The sequence below is a fragment of the Cyrtonyx montezumae genome, unplaced genomic scaffold, assembly GCF_038088225.1.
Source record: "Cyrtonyx montezumae isolate F1298 unplaced genomic scaffold, pur_monq_1.0 scaffold_1, whole genome shotgun sequence".
Lineage (NCBI taxonomy): Eukaryota > Metazoa > Chordata > Aves > Galliformes > Odontophoridae > Cyrtonyx > Cyrtonyx montezumae.
This window is the reverse complement of record NW_027071825.1, coordinates 6,982,462-7,004,607: the sequence shown is the minus strand read 5'-3', so window position 1 is coordinate 7,004,607 and position 22,146 is coordinate 6,982,462. Positions and strand designations below refer to the sequence as shown.

Genomic DNA, 22,146 nt, shown 5'->3' with positions numbered 1-22,146 from the left:
GAAGGGGGTTGCAATTCTCACTGTTTTTTAAAAACCTGCTTTTCAGTAGGATTATGGTGGAGGTATCTTCTGAAAGACCTGTTCTCCTAAGCATGTAATGAGTAAACATCACGTTATAGAATCCAGAACTTTCAATCAAAATTGAAGCATCTTCATTATACAAGGTTCAAAACTGTTAAGCTCAGACATTACTATGGATGGATATGTTTTATATTTTCAGAGGCTTTGAATGATTAAACCTCCTTGGTGCACAGATATGTCACTTCTCTCAGCTAAATCAGTTCCAAGGCAAGGATGCTAGCCAACAACATCTAACAGATTTTGTAGGCTCCTTACCTTTGTCACCTATGGCACTTCTTCAGAAAAGAAAACTAGCCCCTCTACCTTTCTTTTTCCCCCACAAACTCCAGAAAGGATCATAAATATTCAAGTTATACTCAGCAGGCCTCAAAACTGTTGAATAAAGTATTATGAACACCTGGTGATGAAGCTAGCATGCATACAATTTAAATAGAGCTCTTAGAAGTCTGCATTTCCCAAGTGCAAATTCATCCCAGCTCTCCGGGGACCAGATATGATGTGCAAGATGCAACTTGCTGGCAGAGTGTCTGCATCACAAAACAATGACAAGCTTGCTTTCTTCATCCAAAAATACCAGCTGGACTAATAAAAATGATTACCTCTCCTCCTAAAAGCCTTGCTTCATTTCTACTCTGGAGATACGATGGTCACTATAATGTTGTACCTCATCTCACAGGAATACCTCACAACTGCCAGAAGCCTTCACTGTGTTGGCCAAGGAATCTGTGAAATAGCCTGACACCAAGTATATAAAACCCTTCTGGCACACCTGAAAGTGAGGGAAAATTTGTATTCTTTTGCTTCTCAAGTGGTGTACTTTGGAGGTACTTTTTGACTGACAATTTGCACTTCCACAGACTTATTTTTAAAAGAAATCATTTCAGCTATACAAATGTGTATTCTGCATGAATATTGACACTTCCAGCATCAATATTCCTGCTCTTCCTCCAGATCTCTGCCAGACATCTGAACACCTCAACAGTCTTTAAAGGGAGCTCAGCTAATATTAGCCTGTTAAAACAAAAATGTAGACTGCAAATGCAGGTGGTAAAGAGAGACAATACAATGCAATCGCATGCATACAGAATATGGTTGGTTTCTGTGCCATAATACATAACTTAATGGCCTGAGAAAGGGCTTCTTAGATTTTAACATACCCAACTGCCATCATTTTTTCTGGTAAGGATGTTACCTTTCTGTCCCCTCCTGGTGACAACTACTTTAAAAGAACACAGTGCATTCTCTAAGTCTATCTGCAGCTCAGTTTCCCCATCTGAATTGCTGACATCAGATTGTTTATTCAGTTCATGGAGGCACAGGCCCACCAGCGCTCCCAGAAGTATCTGTGTTGCTCCTATACTGTATCCTCCATAAGGAGTCTACTCCTGCAGCCTATTAGATACCACAGTTTGAGAGTTTTCTCCCTAACTTATTCACATCAACTTGTACTGTTAAAACTTTGATGAACACTAAATAAATCCTTTCCTCTTCGGGGCTTATGCAAGTCAAAAATCTAGAAGAGAGCACAAAGTTTCATGGCAGGGAGGGGGAGAAATATGCTGGATTCTGATAATTGCTCTTCTTAGAATAAAGGGTTTCCAATTTATTACAGTTGGAAGGGTTTCTGCAGCACAGAGAAAGCCATATCAGTCCATACATATTAACACAAGATTGGGCTTTCTATTACGATATCAACACTTTTCCAAAACAGACAGCAGCATGACTAATCTCAAAGCTCCAAAAAAAGAAAGCGTCTCCTCTTTGTTTGGCCTCTGAGATCTTCCAAATATATATTTTTTTAAATGTTACTTTCTCTTCACCTCCTCCTTCTACTAAAAAAATAAGAAAAAAAAAATCCCCAAGAAGTATTTAAAGGGAAAGAGCACATTCAAATATAAAACACAAAAAGAAAACCTCCAGTGGTAGATTCTTTCTGGCTGGTGAATTTATTCTAAACTCAGTGTGGAGAAATGAGTAAAATAAAGGTCAGACCCTGTGCTGGGAATTCCCCTGACCTTTCAGGCTGCATCCATCATCGGTATTACATAGAACGTGCCATTTATCACACCAAGCAGAGAACAAATCTTTAACTCCTTTTCTCTCCCCAACAGTACAGACCCAACAATTATTCAGATTTTAAAACACAATCGATGTTTATCCAGCTTCTTTTTACAGCTCTGCGTCATTGGGCCCCTCACTTCACCAGACACTGGATGTATAATACACAGCCGATAACGCAGAGAGCATATGAGAGCTGATGTGGCTTGGGGAATGAGTGTGAAGAGGATAAAAACTGCATTTGAAAAGGCTCGCAGAGCCTCTTAAAAAGGGCTTGCTTTCCTACTGACACCTGGCTCGTTCGAATGATATTTGTGACAATCCTCTCCAGAATTCAGGACCTTATCTAGGGAAGTCTGTCATAACTGAGGAAGAGGGATCTGCGAAAGAAAGTTTCAGGCCTTCAGAAAGTACCAGGTATTCAGCTGCGCTTTCTACAGAAGTATTGGCACCTGCTTAAAAGAAACATGGCTGCTCTGTGCGGAGCGCTCCAGCTGTGAGCACACCATGGCACACTGGCTACTGTGACCTGCTTGGACCTGCCTAGACCCTCTGAGTACCACAATGCCACACCTGAGCTTCTCTGACACACAGATGGGCCTTTCCGACAGCAAAGGATTATCAGACCAAGAGTGGAGACCAGGAAGAGAACATGGAGAGGAGACAAGGCTACATGGAGAGTCAGCTTCCTCAATGCTGCACTCCATGCCAGCACAGGGATCTCTCATTTCCCCTGAAAGCCAGCTCTGCACCTGAGCCATACAGGGACCTGGTGCCATTCAGTGTCTTCAGCTTGCATTTGCTACATGCATTACCAACACTACGGATCAATTTGGGTGCTCCCAAGCATCTTCCTCACAAAGAACTAAGGAAGACAGAGCAGTTGCCAGGATATTTATGGAAGGATGCATGGGGCAACTATATTTGCAGAGGGTTAAACAGCCTAATGCACAGTATGAGCATCTGTGTCATGAATCAATGATTAAAGTTTCTTTCATCAAAATTCATCCATCTCAACCATGGTAAATAATAGGCTAATTAGGCATCTGCTCATTCAATGTCCAAAGGGACAGGCCAATTCCTGGCACAAAGTGAAACATTTGTTGCAACAGTGAAAAAGTCATTTTCAAGACTGAGAAATACCTAGAGCAAAAAAGATCATTTACCAAAAGATTCTCACCTCAGAAAGCACTTTCACCTTTCTCTTTGTGCTGGCAGGGCTTGCAAACTCACCTGAAGTGGGTGAACAAGGTAAGAATGGCCCAATCCGATGCAAGATGGACATAAAATGCAAGGCCTAACTTTCAAAATGTCAATTATTCAGAAAAGAAGGAGTGGAAAGCTGTAATGGTCTCTTGCCCCAAATGTATCAATTACACATTGTCAAGGGACAAAATTTAAGCAAAGTATGCATCTTTGGTAACCACAGCGGACTAGTTTTCCTTTCATGGTCTCAGCCAAATATGACACTCTTAGAGAATAATAATTTGAACAGTGGCATAACCTTCACTTGCTTCCTGACTGCATCCCTCCTCTTCTGCCTCAAAACAGGCTCAGCTTCCTTCTCTATTTTCTCTCCACTGAGGTGGGTAAAGTCATCTGAATGGTAGATGGAGTTAAGGGGTGGTCTTCTAAGGTTGCCTGAAATAACCCCAGAACTGTAAGGATTATATCCCATTAGAGAGGCTACAGATACATATTTATTTTGAATTAATGCCATTTCTTCCCAAGATTCTTCTTATCTATCCCTTACACATAGCTCAAAGTCACCTTCAAGCAGTGAAGTGCTGCTGCCATGTGTCTGAATACCTGAAGGCCACTTGGCACCAAGCAGCCTCTCAAGCAAAATTTGCAACTAACTCTGATTTCTTAAAAATAGACAAATGAAGTTTCTAGTTTCAAGATTCTTTGTTTTGCTGGACATTAGGTAGGAGAACAAGTCTTTGAAGGAAACAAACTGGAATCTCCCTTACAATACCATAAAAATAATCAGCAGCTCCTCTGAGGAGTCTAAATAACTGCATCTTAAAAGGTTTTCTTTTCTTAGCACACCACCTGAGTGCATCAACAAGGTTCTGTATGCTCTGAAACAAGCTGGCCCTGTGCCTGCTGTGGCACTCCCTGGACTCCTGCATTGCTCTCCTGAGACAGATGGGATTTTCCATGGCAGCTTGCAACAGATTTAAGAATGGAGAGTTTTTCTGAATGCAATATGGTCATGATCACGAGTAAAATGAGCAGTTTTCTAACCTGTGTGTTATTTGTTTTGTTGCTAAATTCAATCCATCCGCTTTATTACAACCAAGGGTCTCACCTTGCAAAATACAACAAGCTTGCTCAAGTATCGCCCAAAGTACAGTCAAGCTGTTCCCCCCCCCTAATTCCATGAGGTTATTCAAAAATACTTTAAAACGCTTACAAAAGGAAGTTCAGGAAAAAACTAACATTCTCTCTCTGCCCTTCTATCTCCATTTGTCTGGCTATTTGTCCTTTTGCACCTTCAGCAAAATTTCAGCAAGGTTTTCATACAAATCTCATCTGAGAATTGTTTCTGAAAGCTACAGTCCTCAAGGCCATTACCAGATGCATCTTTAAATATATTTTGAGAGAGGAGAAAAAAAACCCAAACATATCATATTCTCCTTTCATGAATAACATTTCTGATGTCAAACTGTTGCAACCAAAATTTCCCTTCTCATATTCTTAGTTTTAAAACATGTCATTTTGACCTCTAAATTTTTGTGTCTTGCTCTCTTCCTCCCCTTTAGTTTCAATGTACTGTGGCTGATTAGCACCATGAGAAAAGCAAGGGGTACCAAGTATAAGTGGTACAAATGAACAGTGGACAGTTAAATAAATGGGGTTTACTGGTACTGAAATACAATGCTCAGAAAAAGCTACAACAGCATCTAAATCTTGAATACCAGAACTAGCTGTCTTTGCTGCAGTTAGCATGGACCCCTCTGATGTTGGGGTAAAGAGACAACAGCTTCTATTGGGCATTTTGGGCCTGGGTACCTGGTGCAGGCCACAGCTTTGGTGATGGTTGGGTAAATGGCTGCCAAGCCTCATTCCAAATGCTCAGGTCTCTCCCTAAATTGCAGCATAACTAGATTCAATCACAGTTCTCAAACTCCAAGGGGAAAAGATGCAGAGAAATATTTTTTATAAATACCTTGTCACAGGAAAACAATGTGCAAAGCATACTACAGGTGTAATATATGTATAGGCACACGCACTTCTCTAATGCTCTTGGTGCACAGATATTAAAGGTTTCAGAGGATAAATCAATCTGAATGGCTAAAAGCAGCCCCAATCATCATTTACAACTTCCACTGACTTCAGTAGAAGATTCTGGTGATCTCAGAAGGAGACTGAAAACTAAACTAATGTTTCATTTGGATGAATTTCCATTTCAGATACAGAAAACTGCACTTGAAGTTATTTTCACTAATAGCATAAAATCACAAATGTCTATTATGATATACATTTTCATTGCCCTTTGCTATACAATCCAGCAGAAATGAACAAAGTAGTTTTGCAAAAACACTGCACAATACCACCTTTGTATACACTCGTGCTGTATATCATTTTGACTAACGCAGCCAATAATCGCTAAATATTTGTTTTTGCAAACAACAATCCACTACTGTGACAGATGTAAAATCCTTGCAATAAAATGCAGGGGTCAGGCACATCTCTTCGCACTGCTCTCTAGACAATCCACTCCAAATCACACTTTCAAGGGTCTCTAGAGTGCAGCTGAGCAGCTCGCTGCCTCTCTCCCTTCTCCTTGTAATCTTGTTAGAAAGCAACCATGCCACTTAGAGAATGATCTTTAGAATTAACAGAGTAGAACCAGGATGATACAGGATCAAGCAATCAGCATTTTCCAGCTCTCAAGGAGAACAAAAAAAAACAACAAACCCAAGCACACAAAAGAAAACAGTTTGCCCTTTAAATCAGCTAATCTCTCCACTAGTTTGGATTCTGAGAAAACACACCTAACGAGCTAATAATTCTGTTTTCTCACTACCAACCTGTAGTCTCAGGCTTCTTGCTTTTAAAACAGCATAAAACCCATCTTTGTTTATTTGTTTGTTTTTGTCATGATGAGACATTCATCATTGCAGAGCTGGAATAACTCTCAGTCCAAAGGACAACTGGATTTTGCACTAGGAAAACCAGGTAAGCAGATTTAAATGGTTTTTAAAACAAAGATCCAAATCCCTGAATAGCAGATTCAGCGGTTCTGACTTCTACTGCTCTACTTTGATTTTCCACATTTAAGAATTTTGTTTCAAAATCTCTTCCCTTAGCTGTTACCTTCTACTGAAAATTTCTTGTAGACCTGAGCAAGCAAGGAGATAATTAAGCGATTTGCCTTGAGCTGTCAAGCTGGACAACAGCCCAGCTTCCTCCCGGTTCCTATTCTTGCTCAGGTCTTTTTCAGCAACTTTTTTCATTTTTCAAAAGGAAGGAATGCTTGGCTTATTTAAAAACAAAATGCATAGGTGTTCTTGCACAGCACTGCCAAGGTGGCTTTCATTTCCCAACAGCTGAAAATTAGGATAACCTTTAAATGTTCCTGCACCACTCGGCAGACGAAACAAACAGGACAAAAAGAAAAAGGCCACTTTCTAATTTTACAAACTTCCAAGTGACATATGCTGGATACCGACACATGCCATTTTCCTGAGTCACCAACATGTGGCATCCTGCTGTTCTTGCTCTCGTACACTGCGGCTGAGGGATGATGGAATGTGTCTGCTGGTCGCAGCAATAGTCTGGTACCCTTAGCAACATTTGGCAAATCGTGAACCTTTGCTTACATCAGGCCAGATCAATACAGCCATTACCAAGGGACATAAACAGAATAAAAAGCTGGCTCTATTGCATGAGTTAACTGCGGCAAGAGGAGAACAACCAAGTCCTGAAGGGCAGGTGCACAAAAGGAGCACAGGCAATAATGTTTCCATAGACTACAAGTCATCTGAGAGGATTAAATCTGCTCCTGCTGAGATTTAATTCTACAGTGAGAACCCTGTTTGGGAGAAGTCATAAAACAACATAAATTCCCTAGCAGAAGACCAATACGAAGATTGAGGTGGTTTATTTAAAAAAAAAAAAAATGAAACAATAGACTAGTTGATCTCAGAACAGAAAAAAAATTCTCTAAGTAAACAGTGTTCAGATATTGCTCTGCTAATGGGGTCTTTTCCAGGGATGACTATATTTCAGGAGGGCACACAAACCAATATCAAACCTGTTTTAGAGCTCATTAATTTAAAATATAATTAGGGCAGGATTTCAGAAGTTACTTTTGAAAATTCAGACTGAAATGCAAGACATTCAAAGCAACAATCTATTTGCCATAATAAAATGGTAACATTAACAGCATTCTGCAGTGATGCTGTTGAGCTAAATGATCAAAAACACTGGCAAAACTCAAATTCTATACATTAGAAGGGGAAAACAGATCAAAACACCACGGTGAGGGAGGCGGCAGAACTGTACTCACATTACAAGTTTTGCATGTAACATTTTGCAGAGCTCTTTTCAGCACCATTAAGTGCATAGTTCCTCCTCTTCCCGACTGCAAACACTTCACAGCATGTGTTCACCTTAGGCTTTGCTGTTTACACCACACAACCCTGTGTTTCTCCAAGACATATGTTTATGTTCACCAAGTTAAGGTACTCAAAATACGATCCCTCCTTTTCTTCTCGGCTTATTTTGAGAAGCAGTGAAATAATGAACAGCCTTGACTCTAAAGAAGTTGCCCTGACACAAGTAACCCCAACAGAAAGGAAGGCAGCAGCTCATATCTTGGAGAGCCCCTGGCTTTCTACACATTCAGGTGGCCTTATTGATCACACAGTCAGATTCTGCAGCTCAGGCCACCAAAGTGACCCAGCTCAGTAATCCTGCTCTACACTGCACTTTCCTACATGTCAGTTTGCAGAAGGTAGATCCGCTGAGGAGAAAAGGAAGTAATTCATTATAAAAAGGGGAAAAAAAGAAAAAAGACGAGTTTAACAACCCCTGACCAGCACAGGAATAGGGTTTTGAGGATATTTGGAAGAAGATTTGACATGCCAGATGCTCCTGCGAGATAAAATGTCTGAGCTTCTTTAGATCAGTCACTCTCCCTAACAGCTAAGCCACCAGAAGTTAGAGAAGCTCAGACTTTGATGCCCATTTAGGAAAACCATGATGGATGATATTTAGTACTATGTAAGTCAGACTAGATTATCACAGTGATTCCTGTCTGGTTTAAAAACTTATTGATCTACTGGTGTCAGCGCCACTGAAGACAAGTAGAAGCCTTCAAAATACTTATAAGATGGAAACTATTGCGAACTTTGATGCTGTAAAATCCCAATAATAGGATGTATCTGCCAACAAGAATAAAATTAAAACTCTTCTAAATGAATGTGTTAAAATTTTAAGTGGATTTTTTTCAGTAGGCACATTGTAATCTCTTTCTGGAAAGGTGACTGAACACACCCATATAGGGAACAACAACCTATCATGTTAACTTGAAAGAGTTAAGCTACTAATACGGTTTTCTTGTCTGAAGAACTTTTGCCAGTAAAGATTCGCATATAGTGGCTCTTTGGGTTTGGGATTGTTTCTAAGAATATACTATATATGCTTTACAACTATGCTAGTAGTGAAGGTAGTCAGCAGAAAAACTTTAACGAGAAGAGGAATTAAGTCTTGTTCCAATGCAGCCTGAGCAGCATTATGAATACGTCACATACACCACAAAAAACAGCCATGAAATATAAGAACTTACAGCCATCCAGAGACTATTAATGATTCAAATAAGCAATCTCTTTGTATAATAGCACTTAGGGAACGTTATAGACACAGTCTCCATTCAACAGCTTAAACTGGGCTCTAGATCAAGAAAACATATGCAAAACTGCAGAGTTGCTGCCTGCAAAACCTAGCTAATAATACTACAGGCATTAAACTATTTTTGATGCCTGCAAGTCTGAAAGCGTGGTTTTTCAGGTTTAGGAAAAATAATAACTCGGGAAGCATCTCTGCTTCATTATAATGTGTGTACGATGAATTTTCAAAAAAGGCAAAGATACTGGCAACTTAAAATCATAAAGAATATCTATTACAGTTTTCACAAGAGCAATAGTATTACTCATTCAGCTCTCTGGTCATCCACTCTGCAACTAAAACCTATCTGCCTGAAATAGCCACACTGGATGCATTAGTTCCTATATCTCTCTTTAAGCTGTTAAATAGCTGCTGTGTTCTTCTCCCAGGATTCCCATTTTCATGCACAAGCTCTGGAAGGCAGGGTAAAACAGATGCAAGATGGAAAAGAGCAGTAGAGAATTTGACCTGTGGAATTGTACTTTGGAGTGAGATATGCCAAGATATCAAGCAACCTAGCCTCTATCTTTAGGTATGATCACATAGAAAATATAATGTCCTCCACTGTCTGAAGATAATTCTCTTTCCACTTAGGAATATAACAGTTTTTACATTTTTTTTTCTCACGTACAAACCATTTCAAATTCCTCATCTTCCTTTACCTTTATCCTTCATCAGAATTTCTCTGTCCAGTAATTTCCAAGATTAGGTTTTCAGAATCATGCATTTTATCCAAGATACAGGTAAACCTATGAAGTACCATAGTGATGAGTCTTTATTGTCCTGAGCATAACTGGCCTTCAATAAGCTAAAGGCACAAGTACATTTATCAACATCAGACTTCATCTGCTGTTGTACCACCCGGTATCATAAAATCTTTCAGTGATGCAACTTTGACTAAATCAGACATAACACCAGAAAACTTCTTTTGTTCCTTTTCTGAACATTATGAATATTTTGAATAATCCCAAATGACCTGCAAGTGTAACTTGCATCTGTTGTGAAAAACTACCTTTAACTTAACTTGTCTTTAATCCTAAATTGGGTGGCTCATCTCATCCAATGACAACATGGATTCATAATTTCTTTAGAATCACATGGGTCGCAACTTTCCCAAAGCTTATTAGAATTCAAAATATGCAACAGGCAATAGCATTTATCTTCATGTTTATCAACTCCTCAAAAAAGGCTAGCTGAGTTGTGAAGTATAACTTCCTCCTCCAAAATTACATGTAGCATTATACCACTGTTCTCCATATAATCTGACTTGCCCCTTATAAAAAGCAGCTCTAATTTGGGAATTCCCTCTAGGCTACTCATAGTGAACACCAAAGCAAATAATTCATTTAGCATTTCTGCAGTGACCTTATTTTCCTTGAGCACTTCTTTTACATCTTGATCATCTATCAACCTGATAGACCTTCGGGCATGCTTCTTGCCTCTGATGTGTTTGAAAAAGTTTTTATTATTAGTTTTTATGCCTTTAGCAAGTTATTCTTCAAAACTGTTTTTGTCCTATAATATTACAGTTTTGCATGCAACTTGACAGAATGTATTGGGGTTTATTCCTTAGTACATTTGAGCAAGGCTTCAGAGTGTCCTTTTACTGCGAATGGCCTTCTTTAGTCTAATACTCTCCTTTGCTAACTTCTCCCATGGCCTTGTTTTGTTTGTTTGTTTTTTACTATTATTTTTTTTTTAAAGATGCAGAGTTTTCTAATCAGGGGCAGACAGTATGTGTCCCCTCCCTAATGATAAAAACAGTAAAATGCATCCCTAAGAAGTTGCTTTTACATAGTTGCCATGAAGTCACCTAGAAGCTTTGCCCTTTTAGCTACTCCTTTCAGTTTTCGTCTCTGTTTATGTTGTTCCCTTTCCAAAAGTGTGTGAAAATCTAAAGGCTTTTTAGCCTTTTTACTCCACCAGGAATGATGGATTTGAGTATGTTTATTACTACAGAATGATTCTCTGGCAGTTACGTCTTCAATCAAGTCTTAGTCCTTGCTCAGGAATAATAATAAAAAAAAGAAACCTAGTTTTCTCTTCTGGGTTCTCTGATTTCCTGCTTGAAGATGACATCATTTTTAAAGTGCATAAATGCAGTTTCTATATCAAATTTGATCTTGACATTTACCCGATCTCCAGCAATACACTCTGAGTCCTCGCAACTTCCTCAGTTGCTCTTAGCATGCCATTAAAAGGATGCTTACTGTTACCATCTCATTTTGGCATGATAGTTTAATGCACAGAGATTGTGAGATTGGTACTTGTTGATACAATTCCAGCCCCTTTCTTTTTTGCTTCTGAGCTTTCTTTTATCTACAGTGTCACTTCTCCACTGGCTTGCTTTCCTCTGCTATTTGTGAGTAATTTTACACTGCTATTCCAGTGCCCACTGATTGAGATACTATTATGTCAATATCCTCATTTAAAATCAGCATTTCACTTTTCCCATCTTCATTGCATACATTGGGCTAATTGTCCACTGGCTGGGTAAGCCTCTATTACAGCTATCTTGCACCAGTAGAATAGCACGAACAGACATAGTTAGGTCAAACACTTGGCCAGCTGTCTGTAAATCGTTTTTGAATACTAAGTGCTCTTTTGTATTAAATAAAAAAGCCCTGGCAGTGACTTTGCCCCTGTGTCTTAAAAGGCAAATGCAATCCCAGGCACAAAATATAGCTGCATGAACAAAGAGCGTGTTCCCAATGCTGTCTGAAGTACAAAAAATAAAATGGATCAGCCTGTTCCAGGCATTTCCACTTGTGTCCTGTGAGAAGCCCCATCTCTAAGCATCTCTGGTAACAGCCAACTGGAATTGACCATAGCATCTTGCAGAAGAGAGTTCCTTCTCTTCTGAGCTTCTCAGCTGAAATGCAGCCACTGACTGAAGCAGGCTTAGCAGTGACCTTGACTCTGATCCAGTTTATAGAAGCACTTCCTGGGGAGCAGGCACGAAGGGGGAATTTTTCAGAAGTGGGTAAAAAAAAATTCTCAAATCCTGTGTCTTCCTTACAAACAGAGACAGGGAGGAGAAACATGGAACTAGAATTGCTGAGGAGGAGCTTAAAGACATCTCCCAGGCTCAGGGAAACTCTCAACACAGCACTGAATGCGTCAGCCACTCCCTGATTAATGCTGCTCTCCCTATTGCAGACACTAAAAGAGGAATTTGATAACATTACAGCTGCAGGAATTAAAGAAGGTAGAAACAGAAAGAAGATGCAAGGGAAGGAGAAAAAGTAATCTATACAGAATCTGTATGTGTGTATCAAGAAAAAAAAAACAAAATCTGTATATTATATAAAGGGAATATTTTCCTTCATTGACAAGGGGGTAAATTCTTTGAAGAGATGACTGATTCATCAGCAGGGTGCTGGCAGATGCCCCTAGAAAAACAGAGAACATGGCTGTACATCTTCAAAAACTATTTTAGGAGACATTACTTCCTCAGAGGGATATTTGAGTTGTGTTCAGCCCCCTAGGCATGTCCCAGGAAAATACAACCATTTTTTGATGGTAGAGAGGGTACTAAAGCTTTGATGGATAATATTTTGATCCAAGGTGAAAGAGAAGAAGGGTTTGACTAAAGGCTCTTAAGAGCTGTGAAAAGAGACAGATCTGCCCAGCTAAAACTAAGAAAGTAACAATGCGAGTTCCATGTAACAGCAATAAAACATCCAGAAGAAAAGATAATAAGGTGTACAGTAGATCACTGCAAAGTGGAGGTCATAACTAACATGTCTGCCCCAAACAAAAAACAGCAGTACAAAGATTTCTCAGAATGGTGAACTATAGGAAAGAAAAATGTGCCTGAATTGGATGTACAGAGCAGCCACCTGCAAGTGCTGCTGCATGCTGGTGCCCCAAGTCACAGGTTGCAAATATTACTATCACATTTAGGAAACTGAAGGGTTAAACAAAGGGGTACCAATTTAGGAATACGATAATGGAAAACAGCTTTGAAGTATCAGGTACGAACAAAGACCACATCAATGCAACATCACTGCATTGGAACAGAGAAGATTTATTTTTGTGTATCCCCGAGACCGAAGTTTCACTCTTCTATGAGAGGTCCACTTAGCTGAAACAGTTCCTACTCTAGATACAAACACTGCCAAAAGAGGACAGCAAATAAAATTAAGAACTATATCTGTGTCAGAAATTACCACCACAGTGATACGATTTGACAGCATATTGAGTGCAGAAAGAAGTTTGGTAGACGTAGGCACATTCCCTAGGAATCTAGAGCATTTGACAAAAGCACAGTGAAGCAATGTCCAAACATGTCACCGAGCAACACAGAACAAAACAGAAACAAAAAATCTGCCCAGTTGAGATGGAATGCAGCTTGCAACTCCTGGAGCTTTTAGAAAAATCGGGTTATTTGCAGAGGGTGGCCTAACCAGCACATTTCTTCCACAACCATCACTTTGAGAAGGAGTTCACAGTTCCAAGTGGGACTTCATATTTAACAATGGGAAGAGCTTAACGGGAATATTTTTACTTTGTATGAAGTACAATGTTAGCTAGAGCATTAGTAACTCCTATTATGCCTGTTCAACAGGATGGCACAAAATAAAGTCAAAATACAAAGAACTTGATAGAAAAAGCTACAGAATCAGACAATGACCGTTGTTAAATTATGACCTAGCAGCAGTGAAAGAAGGGCTGCCCTCACTGGCATTTTGTTCAACAAAGGACTGAAAAAAGTAATGCACTTACAATTTTAAAAAGTTTCATTTCAGTCAGCAGGGACTGACAAGATGGCATTGCTACAGTGCATTTCCACAACTGTAACGAACTGGCAGTAACACAAACATCACAGAAAGCAACTGCAGAGTCACCTTAGTTGAACACTTGCTGTGTAAGAGGCAAAATATCCTCTAATTTCATAAGGAGAGAAATAAGAGGCAAGACGTAGGCCACTTTGCCTCAGAACAACTCAGAATAGCATGCACTAAGTTGGGCTGAGAATTACTGATGAAAACTGGTGCCTGATGATAGCTGTTTTGATGCCCACCCATTAGGTACAAATGACAACCCAGGGTTAGATCTGTAGCATACGTAGCACTTCCCTAATCTCTGCCACACTGGCCTTCTCCACAGGCCAAGCTCTCTTTCCCATCTTCCAGCAGTAGCAATGGTGTGCTGAGGGGAACCAACCCCAGGGATGGATGTCCACTTGTTTCTGAACAAAAGTTTATGGATGGATGGCAATACAGAACCAATAAAGAGCATAGCCATTATGTTTGGAAAAAGCAGATGCATCTTTGTGAAGAGAAATGCAGCCATCTGCCAAATAATCTAGATCTACATTGGCTTATCAGACTAATGCTAGGTCTTCTGTAGCCTTAGCACAGCGCATGTACACCCGAATCTACATGGATCAAAAATGAGGCCTCCATAGATGCAGCAGGACTGGGAAATTTTGATGCTGTTGTCTAAGTCTAAGCCTAAGCCAGAACATGGAATCTTAAAAAAAAATACCTCAAAACCAAGAAAGTGGTTATTCATCCTTAACTGCTGCCTCTCATGTCTCCAGTATTATGCTTACTCATCCTTTCTTCTTATTAATACCTTTGTCACCAGATGTCCACAAATCCCACAGGTAAAGTGTCCCTTTCCCTCCCATTTGCCAGTCCACAGCAGCAGTATATTGCCATCAGCTAACTCATCAGCTCATGTGGCAGGTGTCTGTGTGGTGCACCCAAATTTTCCAGCCCAGCAGATAACTCAGACTTGAGCACGCTGGGGTTACATTTCAGCTGCGTGTTTGGTTTTGAATCAAGAAAAGCTTTCATTCAGAACGATATTTAAAGTATGCAAAGGTTGCAACACTTCAAAGCAAGGAATTGAAAGGGAAATGTTTCCTGTATAAAAATAATTTAAGAATTTGGTACATGTGTGCGTGGCAAAGGAGGTGATAGTGAGCATGCATCAGGTAGCTGGGGCTTCTGTGTTTGTTTTTTTGTTGTTGTTTTTCAGGTTTCCAGCTCATTCAGGGCACAAGATTAATAGTGTCTAATACTGGAAACATTTGCACGTAGGACTCCAGAGTCAATGACAATAAGCAATGGAAAACAAGTGAATGACATGAAACCAATCTGGTTCCAGTCATCTTAAATTACCTACGTCAAATGAGTAGGTGCTTCTGCTGAACCTGTCTCTGCTTCTGTTCCTGAATCATACGAGGACAATGTAATTGTCTCTCATGGAGATGTCGAGAAAAAATAATTAATTTTTCTGAAATGCTCTCATGGTGTAGCAATAAGCAAAATAAAAAGCCCACAAAGAGATTAGCCATCCTACCTTCAGTGTAGGACCAGAATAGCACACAGTAAATATAGGATAAGGGTGTACAACAAACACTGAAGCTACTGAAACAAGACTCTGAATAGCTGCTCATTGTGGGAAGGTTTCTCATTTGGAGAATTCAGTGTGGCAAGGGTCTGACCAAGAGAATAAAATGAACCCCTATGATTAAAGATCATATAAAAGTGTACACGCTCAAGGGGACTGAGCTGCCATTGAGTATGCAACCAAAGTTCACTCAGCGAATTTGTTTTAAAGAGTTATTTGCTCCTCAGGAAAGATGCTGTATGGCTATGCAAATCCTGTCCAGTCAATCAAGCAGTTCTATTGCTCTCTATTTCTGAAGCTTCGTGTTATCTCAGAGATAAGCACTGTTTCATCTCCATAGACCATCCATACTCTGGCTTGCCATTGCTGAGTACCCGATCCCCTATCCAAAACATTAAAACACCTGCTTAAATAAGCAGACAAGGAACCCCTTCAAAGTCAATCAGACTGTTTATTTAAATCCAGCTGTGCTTATATGCCTGGGCTACAGACATCTATTCTCCCAACAGCTCTCTACATGAAGTGTGTTATCACCCTACAAGAACTTTCTGGTCGCACTGTTTATAGTTGCTGAAAAGGTTCTTAAGAGCATTGTTTGAGGTACTTCAGGCAAAAGTCAGCTGAATTGGTTTAAATACACCACTCATGTTCCAAGCAAATACATCTACCCTGGCCCAATTAGGAAGAGCGGGAAGATCTACATGTATCACAGCTGCAGAGATGGGAAGGCAGTGATGTCTGGAGTATGGGCAGGGAAAGGCACTTGTAAATAGAAATATCTTCAGCCATTAGCAAAAGATGAAGAACAAATTTGCCACTTCAGTTTCACCTGCAGTACTGTGAAAACTAGATCCAGAGCTGGGAGTACCCCCTCAATTCAAACAGGCCAGCAATATGACAGTGACTTACTATCACGAGTGACTCTTTCAAAATCAGCAACAGAGAACGATTGGAAGTTTTTGGAGTCCAATTTCTTGACATATCCACTTCCTCCTAAACATGTGGTCACTATGAAATTTGAAACTTTAAAAATCTTAAGCACACATTGTAAAAGCCAGAGCAAAAGGGAACTAGAGATGCTTCGGTTTATTTTTTATACAGTAACTACAGCAAACACTCTGGCCTAGACCATGTAATGCTGGAATCATGTGGTACTGTGTATGTGCCTCACACCCACTTGACTTATTTATGCATCAGTCATCCTCCCCACTCCAGAATGAACTTTTTTCAAAGGAAACAGCTTATCTTTCATACTGCAGCAGCAGAAGAAAAATCCTCCTATACAGCAATACTTAAAATGTGGTTTTATGCTCTTATGGCAGCTAATTTTCCTTAAATGATTTAAGGGAATGAATATATCTAAGGGGCCTGCACCAAGCCATTCTGGAATAGCAACACGAAGCTGAACTTCCTCTGCTTTAAAGAACATAATCTCCTGCGGGCAGCTCCTCGTGACAGATCTTGTCTAGAGGGGAAGGGATGGAGGTTATTTTTTATTACAGTACTTTGCAGGGATCATTACTTTGCATTTTATTTCATTTCATGTTCCCCAGTGGGGGGAAGGGTGACAGGACAGACCTATGTGGATGCAGATTCTCCTATCCATCATGGTTTGACAGCAGCCCCTTACTACTGGCTCACCTGTGCATGCAACCAGCCATCCCGTGCTGCCCATCTGAAAGGTACACTTTGCACATGGACAGTACTTACAAGTTTCAGCAGTCTCAATTGGTTCAGAGCAGGTTTTTATTCTGGCACTCTGTCAGTAGTGTCTGAGGCACCTGGCATGTTTTCCCTTTCTGACCCAGCACTTTGGATATATAAATACATTTTAAATACAGATATTCTGCCTTAAAAAATGCAACTAAACAATAATCCCTTATACTACCCTGTATTTCTAGAGGTCTCTAAAAATGCCCAAAGCAATGGTACTTATGTGGGATCATAAAACCAGACAAGGAGTTTTTAGTGAGTAGCTAATTCACTGAGAAACAAAACTGAAGAGACATCTGGACTTTGCTAGAAGTCTAATCAGTAATAATAATAATAATAATCAAAATAGCATTTTTAAAATTAAATAACCCTGAAAATGAAATGTTACATTTGTGTCTGAAAAACTCCTTTCTTAGAAGGAAATGAATCGGAACTGGTTCATCTCAGGTTGATCACTGGGAAGGGGTAGGAGAAAGAGAGATCGAGGAGAAAAACATTTCCATTTCATAACAACTCCAACCAAAGATTTCTTCTGTTTTTTCATTTCAGCTACCACAGCAAATAAATTGATTCTCTGCACACAGGGCAACAGGAAACTACGAGAGTTTTCAAAGCTTCCCAGGGATGGGACAAAGCTGAAAAGATTTTTTTTCTTCTCCCGAGAATAGCTTTAGTTTACTAATTGTGTCTTTTAACAGTGATAGGAGGTGTTGCTTTACTAGTTATTGTCCTTTCCCTACACCCAACCCTCTTGTAATTTTTAAGGACCTTTTTGTCCCTTTTTGTTCTGCCTTCTAGAAGAAAATTGCTCTTTGGAGTAGCAAAGATAAAACTATTTGGAATGTTCCTTTCGTTTCATTCCATCATCATCACTCTAATATACAGGATGGATTAAAAGGTTTAGGCATAGAACTAGGTATGGCACAAACAGAACAGAAAAAAATGCCAGCCAAACAATTAGCAGCCTTAGAAAATATTTTACGTCCAATAGGATTCCTCCCCTTATTTAAGGCACTAACTATTAACTTGTCTTCTTTGTGCCTAAAGCCCTTTCTTTATAGGTGTTACTGCTATCTATCTGAAAAGGTCCAGTTAAGATGTACTGGCAGAACCAGGAGTTGAAGTGAAGTAGCTCTTTAGCTCTTGTTCTACATAAGATGTAGCCAGGGGTAAAAATATTCTTTCTTTATTAACAAGGCAAACCAGGTCTCTTCTTTTTTAAAAAGCAAAACACTATCAGAAAAAAAAAAGCCTCCATGAAAAATAAAGATCCAAATGCTGTCTCTATAACGCAAAGCAAAAAGAAAGAAAGAATATCAAGAATTCCATAAAGAATAAAATAATAAGCTGTAAGATCTACTCTTATTTCTCAGTAGTGATTTTTTCCTACCCATCTCCATCGTTGTTCAGCAGTTTTTCTTAGGTGCCACATTCAATAATACTTCTGCACTTTGATGTCAAACATTCAATAGCTATCTGCCTGCCTCCCACTTCTCTTCTCCATATTCCCTGCAATCCATCCCCTCTGATTAGCTAAGATTTCACCTTCAAGAACACCTCTGCTTCTATGAGTGAGCATGAGTGTATGCGTGTGTATTTATATAATGTTTGCAAATATTATCCCCCCCCGCTCTGCACGCTACATAGCAACCCCTGCTGGAGCTCTGGATTAAGCATCCATGCCATTCAGTAATTCAATTTGGGGGGCCTGCTGTTTCAAATCCAGCCCAGGACATCACTAGAGCAGCTCAATTGAATTTAGGCTCTGCTTTCAGCATTACTTCATATTTAATCCGGGCTGAACTTCATTTCACTTGCTCTCTCCACTCAGACGCTTTCTGCAACCAAAAAGACACTTCAGATGTTCCCTGGTCACGTGCAGTAGGGGTGATGTTTGCTTACTTCTCTCTTATATTGGCCTGACACTGGATTTAAGCCATGTCAGAGCTGCTGGCAGCTTGCATGATGCCTGCAGGAGGAGGCAGTCTGTACCTGAGGTGAATGGCTGCTCTGGCATTCCCTTCCTCACTCACCGGGTCGTTGTACATCTCAACGATGAGCTGCTTCACTCCATGCAGGGTGGGATGAGCCCATGGGGACGGATTTGCCCAGTGCCGGTTTAAATCGAAACCCATCAGAGAACACCTGTGTGCACACAAAATGAACACATAGATAAGGCTTCAGCATCTCCTGGCTTCAGATGTAGAACTATCTTTCCTTCAGCCTTCTTCCCTTTCCCAGCACAGATGCTCCCTCTCCCCTCTCTCCTTCCCCTTCCACCAGTTGGTCCCTGTGGAGGAGCCTGCCTGAGCCTAGGGTCCCTATCTGTACCCGTGTTGCAGCTGGAGATCCAGAGCTACAAGGATGAAGGGCATCTTCAGGTCTTTACTCTGCCCTCAGCCAGGCCTTGACTCAGCAAAGCCGTTAAGAGCATTGAAATCAATGCCCATTAAGTACGTGCTTAAAGGATTTATAGCATGAATGTCACTGTTCCACTAACCCAGGGCCTTAGTTTCTTCCCCTCCTGCAATTGCCTATGCAAATAAGTTAGCCAGCCAAGACACTAAGTTAAAATGCTTTTTGGCCATTGGATCTTGTGGACAGTGAAGCATACAATGCCACCTTGGCTTCCCCTTCCTGCCCTAACTCATATTCCCATCAGTACGTCGCTTGTACATTTTATTTTACTGCTCTTGGCCCCATGGAGTAATATTCCATTCTGAGTGAAGCCCCATTGAAATTTGGGTCTGTTGGTAGGGGAAACGCCTGAGAAATTAAAAAATTGGAAGAGGCATAAATAGTAGGAGATAATTGTTCCCTTTTTACTGCAGAGATCACGCAAACAATCCCTGGCCACTGATACAAGGTAAGAGATAAGTCCCTTCTACTATCTCAAGCTGAGCTTGGGACCAGTGAACCTCAAGCAGAATTTGAGGAACTGAGATCATCTCAGGAATTTTATGAAAAGTCATATAAGTCCACAGAAATAATAAAAGCCCAGGCAGAAATGCAACTTTCTATATAATACAAAGAAAAAAAATCAACTTCATTGCTAAGCTTTAAATCTTCTTGAGAAAACAAGGGCTTTCATTGATCCCTGGTCTATTATGAAAATGTCTGTTCAGCCTTAATCTTTTAAACACACCTATGTAAACAATGGAGATTTACTCCAGTGGCATTATCTTTTGATACAAATTTTAAGAATCTGAAGACTGAAAAGAATTAGTTTAATTGGCGAAAAGAAAGGAAAATACTCTCACTTTCCTAGCAGCTGAAAAAAAACTGTGTATATCAATCCCAAGCAAAAGCTTCATACAGACAGGTGAAATATTGAATGGTGAGAGGTTGAAAACAGGATGTGGTAGAGAAAGCAGCCATTACAAGTCTGCTCATCTCCAGAACAGCTGTGTGTCTTCCCTGGACATCCCAGCAATTTTGCAGACAACCAAGGCCGTTGCTTGCATCCCAACATAAAACAAAACATTACAGAAGATCTCTCCTGGTTTTGTTCTTTTTTTTTTTTTTTCCCCTGGTCAATGTAAACTCTCCTTTGGTTCTCCTAATCCTATTTCCTTTTGATCTCACAGACACTGATACAAAATCAGAAGTACTTTCAGCAACATGGGTAGAATTACACTGGGATAAAACTGGTAGAAGTGCAGAATCACAGGAATGAGTTTTCACTTAACTAACAGAAGATGTGGTGATCATAATGAATCTTATTATATTTTGGAACAGTTCCCAAGAAAACAGCATGCACACCCTGCAGGACAACTTTCTTAAGAGATCAGAACCTCAAATCATATACCAGTATGATTGAAGTCTCCCATTTAAATATTTCAGACCAATAATGCTATAGAAAACCAGCATATGGCTCCAACGTACATTGAAGTGGACAAGCTACAGAGCAGTGAAAGCAAACTTTTAAATTCAAATGTAGGTTATCAATATTATATCTGGGGCTTGGGACTTTTTGGATAACATTGTATAAGTTATCCCTACAGGGAACAGAAATAAGCAATGTTTAATTTATGTAAGATACCAAGGCATTCCATTTTGCAATATTTAAATTTTCTGTGAATCTCTATTTGGTGACGAATCTCATAGTTCAAGCAAAAAGAACAGTTGAAGATAGTTGCTTTTGCTCAAGATGTCTTTATAAACAGAAAGAAGCAATACTTGACAAACAAGTTACTTATTTGGGAAGCTCCTCTGAGCTCTATTTATTAGGATTCTAAATCAATTTCCAAATATCATTTAGCCCATCTTTGATGTGATATCACATCTTTATCAATTTAACGACAATTAATTCAATCTCTGATGGAGGCATTACTATTTCTTTCCAGTATAGGAACAGGGTAAAATTTTTCTTTTTTTTTTCTTTCAAGTCTATTTTTTATTTTCTTTTTGCCTAAAGACACATTTATATCTACCACATCTTTTTTATTTATCTGTTGCAAACTCGTGGTCTCTCTAAGGAAACATCAAGTGGTGTTCCTTGTTGACTATTTACTCTATTACACGTAGAACTGCCTCCCAAAGCTTACGTATATCAGGTCATGACCAAAACATATGGCAAGAGCCTCCCACATGCCTATTACAGATCCTGCATTCATTATACTCTCTTGCTCCCAGATGATGCGATTTCCCTTGTGGTAGTACCTCCAATGCAAGATTTTGAACAGGATACCTTAAAAACTGCGTCTTGCACTGCTTTGAAATTCTCCCTACCAACCTTTAAACAGTTCATTTCTAGTACGCATTGCTTTCCTATTCCTGTTGCTTAACTATTTATCTGTTCCTTTAAGCACTGAGTAGGCGAAGTGAGAATATAGGTAATCTATGGAAACAGCAGTTCTACAAAGGCAAACAGCTATGTACCAATATAACAGGGTATCTTTCAATATTTAAGACCAGATCTCTTCCTTACTCAGACTGCAAGTGGCTTCAGTATGGTTCCTTATATGACTAACTGTTTCCCAAATTGGGGAAGGATTTCCAAATATTTCCTGCTGGGATAAGATTTAT

The 22,146-nt window shown here is 39.7% G+C and overlaps 1 protein-coding gene across 1 annotated transcript in view; it reads right to left on the bottom strand.

The window, feature by feature from the left end:
• The window catches only part of LOC136050322 (BEN domain-containing protein 5-like), an 842,375-nt gene that overhangs the window by 122,127 nt on the left and 698,102 nt on the right, over window positions 1-22,146 (bottom strand). The window contains exon 9 of the mRNA XM_065739166.1: window positions 19,152-19,263. Within this exon, the coding sequence (XP_065595238.1) occupies window positions 19,152-19,263 (112 nt within the window). The remainder of the gene's footprint in view (window positions 1-19,151; window positions 19,264-22,146) is intronic.